The sequence below is a fragment of the Erithacus rubecula genome (assembly GCF_903797595.1).
Source record: "Erithacus rubecula genome assembly, chromosome: 2".
Lineage (NCBI taxonomy): Eukaryota > Metazoa > Chordata > Aves > Passeriformes > Muscicapidae > Erithacus > Erithacus rubecula.
The window spans coordinates 49,054,713-49,067,500 of record NC_136685.1 but is presented as its reverse complement, the minus strand read 5'-3'; the positions used below and the strand labels follow the sequence as shown (position 1 = coordinate 49,067,500).

The 12,788-nt window shown below is 39.9% G+C and overlaps 1 protein-coding gene across 5 annotated transcripts in view; it reads right to left on the bottom strand.

Annotated features, from left to right (window-relative positions):
- Positions 1–9,115: 9,115 nt before the first annotated feature.
- PKIB (cAMP-dependent protein kinase inhibitor beta) overlaps positions 9,116–12,788 on the bottom strand; it is a 53,079-nt gene continuing 49,406 nt past the window's right edge. For all 5 annotated transcript variants that reach the window (XM_079297760.1, XM_079297759.1, XM_079297758.1 and 2 more), the window contains one exon: positions 9,116–9,981. In XM_079297760.1, the coding sequence (XP_079153886.1) occupies positions 9,896–9,981 (86 nt within the window). In that variant the 3' untranslated portion in view covers positions 9,116–9,895. The remainder of the gene's footprint in view (positions 9,982–12,788) is intronic.

Here is a 12,788-nt window from a genome sequence, read left to right as displayed (position 1 = left end):
GTACAAGGTCTGCATAAAAGATGAAAATTCTGCAGCGCGATATCCCTGTGTAATGAGTAATCCTTGCTTCCAAAGGCCATTTGGTGAGACTGCTCTAACCTTCAGCCTTCAAATACAGGACAGAAAACCTGCTTTTGGCTACTTTTCTCCGTTATATCCCTGCTTCACATGCTCTCAAACATTCATTCTGTACTTGAAAGAAAAAAAAAACCAACAAAACTTCTTCTGGAAAAAGAAAAAAAAAGAATGTGAGGGGTATGGGGAGGAAGGGAGTACCACCTCTTGCTACACCAATTCAGTCAAATCTCTGTCTTTTCACCATCTTTGTAGTACAATAGCCAGGAATACTATGTTAAGAGGATACTATGTTATAAGGCCTTCAGATAACGTAATGATGATTGCATTTTTTTAATTATTTCTGGCAACGAAGGTCCAGGAACTGCAGAGCATCTTGTACTCATATGTGCAACAAAGGGCAGCATTGATACCAGGGCCTAACTCCCCTGGTACAAAAGCAAATGCAGGCATTCAGAGGCCTTTTAGGAACTGAATTCCATTGAAAGCCAACAGGATTCAGGGTCCTAGCTCACTTAGGCATTTCTTTAAATGCTTAGTATTATGAAACATATAGCAAGGCTACTCTTGGGTTAAGGAAACTGAAAATAATGTGCAGCTGAAAGGAGTTTCCTCTACTTATGGACAACATGCTAGAGTATTCTCAGAAAATTTTAAGCTTGTTTGAAGCCCTGCTGTGAATCTTTGTGCAGCTTTGATCTCAGTGTAATAAAGCAATGAACAGAGTTTAGTAGCTGTTATGTCAGATGGGATGATGTTATTTCAGGGCTGAGTGTGATTTGTTGTTGGTGATGCAGAAAAACCTTATGTCAAACAGGGCAGTTGAATGTTCTTAACTAAAATTATCTCATATGTCCCCTAGCTGTCTAAGAGATTTGCTGATCACCCTAATAAAAATAAACCATCTCAGTGCTGTTAGTGAGTCACAGAAAATAACTAGGTTTATTTTCTCTATCAATGTATAGCTCATTAGGAATCCCAGGTTCAGCAAGAGATAAATGCCTCATGGAAGAGATACCAAATTATGCAGCTGCACAAGCAAGTGGTCACAGAATGGCCCCAGGCACAAAGCATCTGTATGAATCCAGTTTTGTGCTGTATAAATGCCACAGGAAGGGGTTTGCTGGAGCTTTGGACCAGATGATAGGTGAGGTGCAATGTAATGCAGGCAGGAGCATGAAAGACATGCTTACACCATATCCTTTCTAAGAGCATGACAGGCAAAATTTAGGAACATGTTCAGCAGGTTTCCTGCCACTGTAAAGCTCATGCAAGATAATGGCAGGACAGGCTAACATTAGATACAAGTCATGTTAAGGTCTAATTCTGGTGTTGGTCGCTAATTGGTGAAAACGAAGTTGTCTGTGATCATGCATTTCATTCTTGTAGACTCTCTCTTACATTACAAATTGGTGTGACATGAGATTAGAAGAGTCCTCGAAAGTAAAGACCTACTAATACCTCATTATGAACTTTTAGACATATATTTGGATTGGTTTAAGCTGGGAGGACAGCTGGTTAACAATGATTTAAAGTAAGCAAATGCTATGAAATATCTCCAGGGTGTTGTCTGCTTCTGAAAGGCATTTGGGAGGTTGTTATCTCTTGTTTAATATTACTGTGTCACTTACATTTAGATGACTCCAGTCAGACATTCTCCTCAAAGAATTCACCTGCATTAAAGCCAGACACCTTAATGGCTCCCAGTTCAATTTATTGAAGATGCAGGTACTTTAATTTTGTGCCATTAGGCCTTCGTTATTTTAATATTTGTCTTTGCTTTCTTTTACATTTAAGAATAGAAAAACTATATAAAAGTCCTTAAACTATAACAGAAATGCCTGAAACTGGGTGTCACTTACATTACCTGTTTAGTTACTGTAAAAAAATCAATACAAGAAATCAGCTTTCCAGCCTTACAATTTTGGCATGGGCATATGTAAGGAAGAAAGAAACAAAGTTGTATAAATAAACAACCTGACTATTTCAGGAGTAATAATGACTCAGAGAAATTTAGAAGGCATGTGAATACTATGAACACATTAAATTAAAATAATTCTTATTAGGAGGAATGGAAAAATAGCACATGGGTTTAAGGAGATTAGATGACTTGCATTTGACCTATTATAGTGATTCTGAGAGACATGTAGATTTGGTGTTCAGGGCAAACTAGTGAGAATATTAGTGGAGCAGAAGGACTCTCTGCATTAAGGTCCAAGGATTCTGTATTATAGCAAAGGAAGGAATGATTTTTATCATCATCAACATAAATATTACAGTGTTAAAGGTACAAGTTTAACTTGTCATACATCATAAATAACATGTTCTCTTTCTGTAGCCCTAGAATACACTATGGAGGCTGTCAAACACATAAATAAGCGTGGCTATTTGGAATTCAGTATAACAAACCTCAAGCTAATCAATCCCAAGGTAAATCCTTTCAGTAAAACAAGAAACAACTATGCAATCTGCAGGGCTGAATTTAAGAAATTTTTGGAATGGTTCAATGTACTTTCATTCAGTTTGTCCATCCTGAAGCATTCCATTTTCTACAATATACTGAAATCACTCTCAGTACCAGCTGAGATTTAGGCAAGAAGTAAAATCAGGTTTATTTGACTGAATTTCAAGAACTCAAGAATTTAAGAAAACAACTACTGAATCTGTAAAACAGATGAAAAGTTAAAACTCATCTCATTAACTACCTGCATTTGGATATTCCTAAGGTCCTCCTCTGTTCCACTGAGCTAGGAACTGACAGGACACAGTTACAGCCTTTTGGAGCCTGATATGATCTCCCATATGCAGCTGGAGCCACACTCCTCTGGGTTTGCATCCTCTAAATAAGAATCTCTCACCCAGAGCAAGCTATTTCCTCAGTAGTTCTAAAGAGCAGTGTTAGTGCAACTGGAGAAATAAATGAATTCCACAGTCTTGATAAATAATTTAATTAGATTATCAATGTATGGGCCTGTCATGGATGAACAAATGCCTGGCACAGATCAGGCATTTGAAATGAAACTTCATGCTGGGTGACCTAGCTTGGATTACATACCTAACTTGATTCATTCAAGTGTGCAACCATATCCCTGCTTTACATATTGGTTTATGACCAAGCACTGATTCATTTCTGAGTTTTCATGAGTCTAAATGCATAAACTTCCTGGAACACAAAATTTTAGGGTAACCTGAAGCATTGCAGGGTTATGATAGCTCATAACGAGCTTTAAATAAGGACTAGTACCAAGAAAAGCTTGGGGAAAATTTTGGTCACACTGGATGTTGGGAGACAATCCCAGAGAAACAGTGTTCTCTTCAGTCTGGTACACAAAACTCCAGCCACTGAAAGTTAAACCTACAGAAATTTATATTAAAAATTAAGTGCATATTAGCTGAGCAGAGGAGACTTAAACCTTTGGCCAACTTTCAAACTGCCTTACAAGACTTTTCAATCCTGCAAATTGTAAACTATACTAACAACCACAACTATTGGACATGATGCAGGAAGTAATTCAGAGAAGTGCTATATCCTGGATTGTGCAAGAAATCACATGAGATGGTTACAATAGACAAGTCTATACCAGGAAACTTAAAAACACATCCCACTTGCTAAGTGTGGGTTTGCACTTTACCAAATCCAGTCTGTTGTGGGGAAAAAAATACAGATATACACAGAAAGGAAAGTAGATATATATAGCACCTGCCTTGATAATCATGGGACTCACTTTGTGAACTGTACTGTAAGTGACACTTGGAGTGGGGAGGTATAGATACTGCCACTATTCTTTTAATTTCATACATTCCTGTGTACATTATGAATGATTTCCCCCTCAGTGTGGCAACAGTAAACATAAACCAGACCCTCTATAGTCAAAATCATTAACTAATCCTGTAATATTTAAACAAGGCTTCTAATAGCATCTTCCTCCAGACCTTTGAAACTTTCTTGAGTGACTGACCAGCCTTGTACCTCAAGCTCAAAACATCCAGAGTCCAGAGCCAGTGGAGGGTGCAGGACCAGGCTGATTCCTCGCACCATGACTGGCTCAGATGTTCTGGTAAAAGAAGGGCAGTGGAGAGGAAGCGTGGTGCAACTGTCCTGCCTTTAACTCCACCTCATTGCCCTTTGTCTTCCCTCCCTTAAATATACTTCTTACATTCCAGCATTTCATTTCGTCCTTCATAAATTTACCTAGAAATCTCGAGTCACAACAGCCAACGTTAAAAGAAAAAAAAAAAAAAAAAAAAAAAAAAAAAAAAAAAAAAAAAAAAAAAAAAGATGGAGAGTTCAAAGGCTGCCTGAAAGAAGATGCCTGGAAGAAACTTATTTCAGCACTTTTTTTAGATTGCAACAGCATTTCTACTTGCATAATGACATATGTGTTTTCTGCAGAAGCTTTCCCTCTTTCCGTGTTAGACAAGGGCTGCTCTGGGCCTGGCTCAAGGGTCTCTCACGAATCTGTCTGATAAAGTAAAATTTACCCAGTACTTGCTGAGAGGAACAATGAGTTGTCCTCCTACCATCTTATTTTAGCAAATACGGAGCTAATTAAAGAGATTCATTTCTTATATTGAGTGTTGAAAGCACTAATGGTGGATGTTGGGCGTGAGGTGTGAGTGAAGCAAGGGTTGAACACTGAAGACAGGAAGGGAGTAGATGGATGTAGACGACAAATCAAGAGCGAAGGAAGGAACGGGACAGGACCGGATCGCCGAGCCCGCCAGTCCCTGCTCGGGAGGCGCGGAAGGAACGGGACAGGACCGGATCGCTGAGCCGGCCAGCTCCTGCTCGGGAGGCGCGGGAGGCGCGGTGCCCGGGCCCGTGAGGGGCCGAGCCGGAGCTGCCGCCGCCCTAGACCAAGGGCGGCCCCTGCGGGGAGGGAGCATCGCGCTCCGGCCGCGGAGCTGCCGCAGCCCCGCTCTTCCTCACGGCAGCCATCGCCCCGAAGGACACCCGAACTGCGGCGTGCCCGGGGAGCCGGGAGCGGGGATGGGCAGGGCCGAGGCGGTGAGGAAGGCGAGGGCCCGGCCGTGCGGCTGGCGCGGGCTCGGGCGCCATCTCGTGCCCGCCGGGCGGCAGCGGAGCGCATCCCTCGGGAATGCTCCGGAGCCCTGAGGAGAGTGGGTGCAATACTGGGTAACAGCGCCTGGAATACTGCTGGGCGGTAGCAGCAGTTCACGTGCTCCTCCTTTTTATGTTTACACTGCTGATGTGTCATTGGCAAACGTGCCCGAGGAGTCTGGAAATAAGAGCGCAGTAAGCCCTACACAGCAGGGTCAAGCCGGTCTCACAGATTAGCTTTTCTATACATTGTATGATAAGCACTGGATTTACAGCATCAATACATTGTATGATAAGCACTGGATTTACAGTATCAATCCTTGCACAGCAGAGCCCCAGGAATAAAGCACTGGTAGGGATTGTCCAAATCCTCACAATCAGGGCCCTTGCACTTATTATTTTAATTATTATAAATACGTTTAACACAGAAAAGCACACAGCAATTCCCACCCCTGTAACAAACAAACAAAGACCATACAAACAGCAAAAAGAAACCACCCCACAAACAGCATCCATGAAATGTAAGTCTTGCACTAAATCCAGAGATCTGGCATAGGGATGTGGCACATGCCAAGATGAAGTGATGGTCTTCAGGCTTCCTGTTGATTTCACCCATCGGGATGGTCCCCACTGGGCTGAAGGGGAAACAAACCAAGACATAAAGGAAGAGCTCTCAGTAATCACTGCTAGTTACTAGCCAAAGTAGAAGAGCTTCAGGTTGAGAAGATGAAACACAATTACCCCTAAAAAAGGTCAAAACAGTCACCTGTGGTGGGGGTTTGCACCCAAGTCCAAATAGCAGAATGGGCACCTAAAGCAAGGTAGGCTGCAAGCCAGCCTGGGACACCTGTTTTACAAAGAGTTTATGGGTTGAAACACAAGATTCCTCCTTTTTGCAATCACACAGATTTCTGCGTACAGCGGCACCAAGGTTCTGGGCTCATAGCAAAACTCCTGAAGAGAATGTGTGGGATCAGCTGGAGACATTCTGCCTCTCACCAGCCCAATCTGCAGCTGGGTTTGAGGTCTCCTAAACTCGTCTCCCTCCACTGCCTTGCACAGCCTACCTGGCAGGCTCAGGACCCCACTAGATGGCAGGACAGTTTAAGCCTTTGCTATCTCAGCTTCAGAGCAAGTGCCCTGGGACTTCGGTGGGCTCAGCCCCACAGGTCTGTGCTGTCTGGACTTGGGGAGACCCATCTGGGGCTTATGTTCACTGAACACACATGGAGAAATCCATGGAGGTTTTCTGAACAAGTCTTTGTTCAATTCTGTTTCATGGCCTTTATCACTTACAAAGCACTAGAAAACAGAAGAGAAGAATATGAACTAATACTAATATGCTAGATTTTGAAGTATTCATCCTTATGTGCGTGATACATAAAGGATATTTAGCCTATTAATGGTAGTAGGTAAAGTGGTAGGAGTGGTAAAGTGCAGTTTAAGCCTCTTATAGCCACTGGTCTCTTGTAACTTTTAAGTAACCAAGTGCAGTTTTAAGTTCTTGATGACATCTGGAAAACATCAAGGCAAATTTTCTATATATCCAAAATGTTTTGTGCATGCACGAGAAAAATTACAAGGGTGCTTCCTGCTTTTTTATTTTTATTTTAATTTTTTGTTTCTTTTAGCATACTGAATGGATAAGAATGGATAATTGCTTCATTATGTTCTAAAATATGGAGACAACAAAGCTACCTTTTTTTTTTTTTGCTTGGTACTAACATGAAATTCTTTGCTTTACAAAAGCCTAGGATAGTTCTGTAAGATGATGAAAAAGATGCTATTACCTGTACCAAATTTGCTGAAGTGGCAATTGACATTAATGCACTGTAATACCAGATTAGCCTTAATAGAAGTTTGCTGCTGTCATTTATCAAGGTAATTAAGTATGTACCTAATTTTAGGCACCTAAGTAGTTCTACTGTGAAACCCATCTGCATTTCAAGCTAAGCATGTTCTAAAATACCCTATTGACTCAGCGCCTATCACTGTGGCCATGTGAACCAAGAGAATGCCCTGTTATCAACTACCCACTACTTGACCAAGGGAGGGTGGTACAGCCTGGATAATGGTTGACACCGATAAACTGGCTCAGTGACAAACTTATTGAGAAGCACTTCATTTGCTCTTTATAGACTCAGACAAAATTTAGGAGGACTATTATCTGTCTTCAGCACACTAACAAGAAAATGAACCAAAGCTTTCCCAACTTCAGCTGTGCTTAAGACAGTAACTCTGCCCTAGCCCCAGAGTACCGGATAGCATGGTATAAAGCCCCCTAGACAGGCCTAAAGGGGCGAGTTGCCTTGTGCCTGAGTCAGGAATCATGCACAACTAATAAACTCCACTCAAAGATCAAAGTTTATATGGTACAATATCTCTCATATCAGTCAGTTTATACTGGTCAGAAAAATGCATTTGGCTCACAACTGGAGAAATCTACTAAATTCCAGGCATAACTAGACATTCCTAAGGCTACAACTAACTAAAAAAGAGATCTCTCATGCAGTCTAGACTAACACTTGTTTAGACATAAACTGTACATGCACAGGGCAAAGAGGCATTTCTGTGTTTGTAGGTTGGTTAATTTGCAATTAGATAATGCACACATGATGTATTATAGATATTTTAAAAGTGTTCGTAGTGCTTTTAATTAAATAGCATTTTAAATCTTAATTTTTGCTACTGCTTTTATTGAAATTTGCTGTTAAATTTCTTATTTCTACTCAACATATTTTCAACAACAGATTCATATAGCTCAAGTACAGAGTAAACACCTGATTGCTTACAATAAATTCCCCAGGGAATTCTTGACAATATTCTTGACTAGTTGTAAAGTATACATTTGTAAGCACTTCATGCCATTTATGTATATAGTCATAGACGGGGTTCTTTTACATAGAATTTAACATGTTAATAATTTGCTAAATTCAGCTGGTTCATAATTGATGTTTTAATAGCAATTAATTTCAAACTAGCTTAGACCAACAAAGTACCTAAAGTATCTATCCTGTGAGCCAAATTTCAGTGTCTGTATTGTATTAGAGAATAAACCAAATATATCCAGTGCTGCAACTGTGAAAGAAGTGCAGAATTCCGTATAGGCCATGACCCAGAAGAGCTAAGCATATAAGGACTTATGTTCCAGTAATACTCATTTACTTGATTTTGATGGATCACAACAGCTTCTTCTAATTTGCCAATTTTCTGTACTGTGATGCTATAAAGAGGCTGGTATAGGAGAATGTGACTACAACCCAGTAGTTGTACACCCATTTCTGTGTATCACAAATACAATTACCTCCAAGTCTCTCTCCACTGTGGTTTTCAGCTCTGGTCCTCCAGAGTCAGCTAGTTCAGTCTCTCAGACTTTTTTTAAACCACCTGTTTTGGTCCAGTGGAGTAAGTTATTTTACCTTTCCAATCTGGAAAAAATGTGATGTTGCACTTTTAAAAAGAAAACAAGTTTAAGAGGAGGGAACTGATTGCCAATGCAGTTGAAATAAACTGTATCCTTTATTGAATGGTCTCCGAAAGCCAGGGTATGAGTAAATGCACAATAGGAATGAAAGTTGTGCCTTACAAGCTCTCTGCCACGTTTAGATTACACAAATATTTCACAGATGGAATACCAGTCATGTGGGATATATCATCAGAGATGCTTCCTCCATTTTCATGATGCACAGAGGTGGCTGCTGCCCAAGAAATTGTGGAGGTTCATGGCTGTACCTGAATCTTAAGTCTCCCACAATAAGAGAATGAATGTCAAGTATTTTCAGGAGCATGATCTCCAAAACAAAACAGCTCCTTTCAGTAGAGAAAAAACTTTGCCTAAAATCTTTGTAAAAATCACAATGGTTGAAGCATCTTCATTGTCAGCAAACAACAAAGCAAAACCCAGATGAAATAAAGGAAATATGTATTATTGGGCTTTAAATATTGTCCTACAGGAGAAACATTAAGAAATCAACCAAAGACAGAAAAGATGATAGATACTTAATTTCCACAGTGAGATTAAACAATTTTCATCATATACAAACATAACTACTTTACTTTAGATACACATGAACAGCTACAATATTCAGCATGAAAACTAATGGCTAAAGTGGCTAAACAGCAAAGACTGGGAGAACTGAGATGATCTGCCATAATCAAATAGAGGTAAAGAGAGTTTGAAAACAAGCACTCACGTTTAAGTAGTTTATAAAACCTTCTGGTGACAGGACTAGGAGAAAATTTTATTTTATGTAAGTATTTTTTTTCTCACACCCATCTACATATGTCTAATGAGAACAAAAATCTCAGGAGATAAATTACAGATAGTGTCTGTAATCTAATATATATTTAATATCATGTTGTGGGGAGTGAACACATTTCTATGTCAGAGAAAAAGAAGCTGGTTTGGGCAATTAAGAAACAAGATTTTTGTTTTGAAACAATGATTAGTTCCTGGTAGGTATATTAATTGAAACTGTCAAAGAAGATTAGTTAGGACAAATACTACAACCAAAACAAGAGAGAAAACTGAAAACAAGAGATACATTCCTTAGTTCTCTTCCTGTTTGGATATGTAGAACATTGCTTTTGAAGGATGACAGTAGGAAGAACTGTATGCCATCCACATAATATCTAGGTACAAGTGTGCTGCAAAGTCATGTCTGTGCTGCTAAAGTTGCTACCACACTTCAGATGGAGTGACACAGGGAAACTGGGAAGTCTGTCGATGGGATTCATTAACCCAGAAGTCCTTAGGTGTTAGGAATCATTGCTTTTTCCTTCTGCCTCTTGACTTTCCAGCAAGGCTTTGGATGATGACACTTCTCCACCCTCTGCTCCTGCATCTAAACAGAGACAGACATTTAAACATTTATAGGACACACATTCTCACATCTTTTTTAATGCAACCAAGTATTTGGGTTCACTAATCATCTCTGTTTGGACTGGTTCTTTACTACCACAGTCATGGGTGCTTTAGAAAGAGAGATTAACTCAAGAGATAAAGAACTTTGAGAGGCATTTTCTAAAAGCTGCTGCCTGTTGGTGTTGATTTGCCCAGTTCTTGCACAGGCTGACCAATGTGCATTTGGCTGTAAAAAATACATTCGAAATAATTTTGGTTTACTGTTACTATTTTGTTCCTGGGTAATTTTCAAAATCAAATTGAATATTGCATTCCTTTGAGCATTGTGTGATTTCAGTTTATGGACATGCCAGTTATCTGTCTAACCTTCTTTGACAAGAAGGTTATCCTGTCTTTACAAGATGGGGGATTTTTTGTTACTCTGAGTTGGAATTTCACTTTTTCACAGATCAGAGTTGAATGCTTATATGACCGATATAAATAAAGGTTTCCCAATGTCTCTGGTCATTATGTGTATTGTTCCATGCTGATTCTTTTGATCAAGTTTATTCACTGAGAAGAAGAAATTCTTCTTGTCTTAAATTCCTTGCAAACCATAATAATAATGTTCACATTACCTTCAAGCCCTACATGGTTGTACCAGTGGTACAGCATACCCAAATCTATGGCAGTCCACAGCTTTTGGGGATGAGGAGAGATCTGCTTAGCATATCTGGCTGTACTGTCTTCTTCGTACTCTGCCATCTCCTCCACAGTCATAATCTGTAAACTACTGATAACAGAATCTGCTGTACATTTTCTGACTTGCTATAAAATATCAAAACCACCCAATAGAGTTATATATCTTGGTCTCTACATATCACAGCAAATATATAATGCTGCACACAGTTCATTAGCTAAAGCCCTTGGCAGAAGCTACTTGATGTTTTAAGTCTGCTCAGAGATTCAGAGTCTTTGGAGTTCTATAGTGATGAAGAACCAAGTTATTTGACATCCTCCAGCCTTATGTAGCATAGCAGTGTTGTGGAAAGAAGACAGAGCAATCTCCTCCCTTGGCTGTTTCTGGCAGGTTTGACATCTAATATCAGTGGAGTCTTTCAGACAGGGTAGAGTTTGTTAGAGGAAATCCAATCTCTTATTTGCTGGCATTTAGATGTGCAAGAGGTGCTAGTTAAGTTGCTCAGTGTTATTGGCAGAATGGTGCTCTAACACAGGTTACCAAATGTGGAAGCTGTGGTACAGCTTCTTGCTCTCAAACTTCTTGCAGCCTCCTTTTCAAGCTTTGGATCACCAGTTACACCAATCAACTACTCAGCCTGGTTCCAGACCACGTGTGGAAAGTCTCAGAACTCCAAAACTAACACACCACCAGAGATGATCAGACATGATACAGATGGCCTGCATTTCAGAGTTAGGCAGCAAGATAAATAGCTGGTGCCAGAATCTCTCCTGTTCATCTCACAAGAACATCAACTTCATGTGGCTTGCAGAGTACATGGACATTTGTATCATACAGGTATGGTCTTTGTGTATTCATTAAAAAAAGTAGAGCAAAGTCTTTTTTCTCTTCTAAACCAGAAGGCATTAGTACCTCCTGTTCCTGACTTTTCACTACAGCTGTAGCTGACAGCATTTTAGAAAGAGGAAATGTATGATCCAATGAGCATTAGCTAAATTTGAAACAAGATGGAGAGAGTTCTCCTCACCATTTCCCATAACCTTCACTGAATCTGAATTTCAGAGTAGCAACAAAATAGGGCATACTTTATATAGCCATATGTTCCATCTTCTCCACTTCTCTCATTTATCTAATTTCTTTGTTCTGAGCTGCAGATGACCTTCCTCCTTAATGACTTATTGTTAAAGTCAGAAATAGGTAAAAGAACAGCCTGTTAGAGCCCCAAATGTTTCACAAACTGTTTCCCTGTCACAGCATTTGAACTTCAAAGCTGTCTTTCCATTTTGATGAATTTTCCTCTGCTTGCTTGCTGTCTCATCAAAACTAACTTACAACAGGGCTGAAATTCCCATCTGAGACTTGTGGAATTCCCATCCTCAAAAAGCACCTGAACTGTCAGAGTGGACCTGACTGCAGGCTGTATTCACTTCCTATTATCACTACTGTAAAACTGCTGATAACAGAATCTGCTGCCTTCCAACATGTTCTGGCACAGCTATATGCCAATGACAAAAGCCAAGGACAATTCCATGCTCTTAATTGTTCTTCAAATTCTGGCAGTGCAGTCCTGTATTTCTAAGAAATCATCAGTACATTTTGCTAAAACTAACATAGCTGTGTTTAATTTCTTCTTATTCTTAATGAATTGGATGAAGACCAGGAGAGGAGGCCTATTATATCATCTGGAGGGCTAGATATATATGCCATCCTGTAACTTTTCTTATAAAAAGATTTTCCTATTTATTTTGTAGGGATATAATTTTCATATTCATAGGGAAGAATGTCTCCTCAAGACAAAATAGTGCCTTCTTCCAGATCCCATTCAGATTCTTATTTTCTTTGCTTCTCCTAGTTCAAGTCAGGATATGGTCATTTGGCCCTTGACAGTCCTCCAGGAAATGTTATTTCTACCTGCTTAGCAGCCCTTTGATGGGCCTGTGTGGGATTTAGATTACAGAACCCCAAACACCTGATTATAAATTAAATCACCAAAATAGCAACAATTTGAGATCAAATAAACCCTTCCCCCCAGCCTTTATGGTGCTTTAGGAGGCTGTATACCTAACATCCTGTAATTTCTTTGGGCAATGTAAAAGGAGGATATGCAA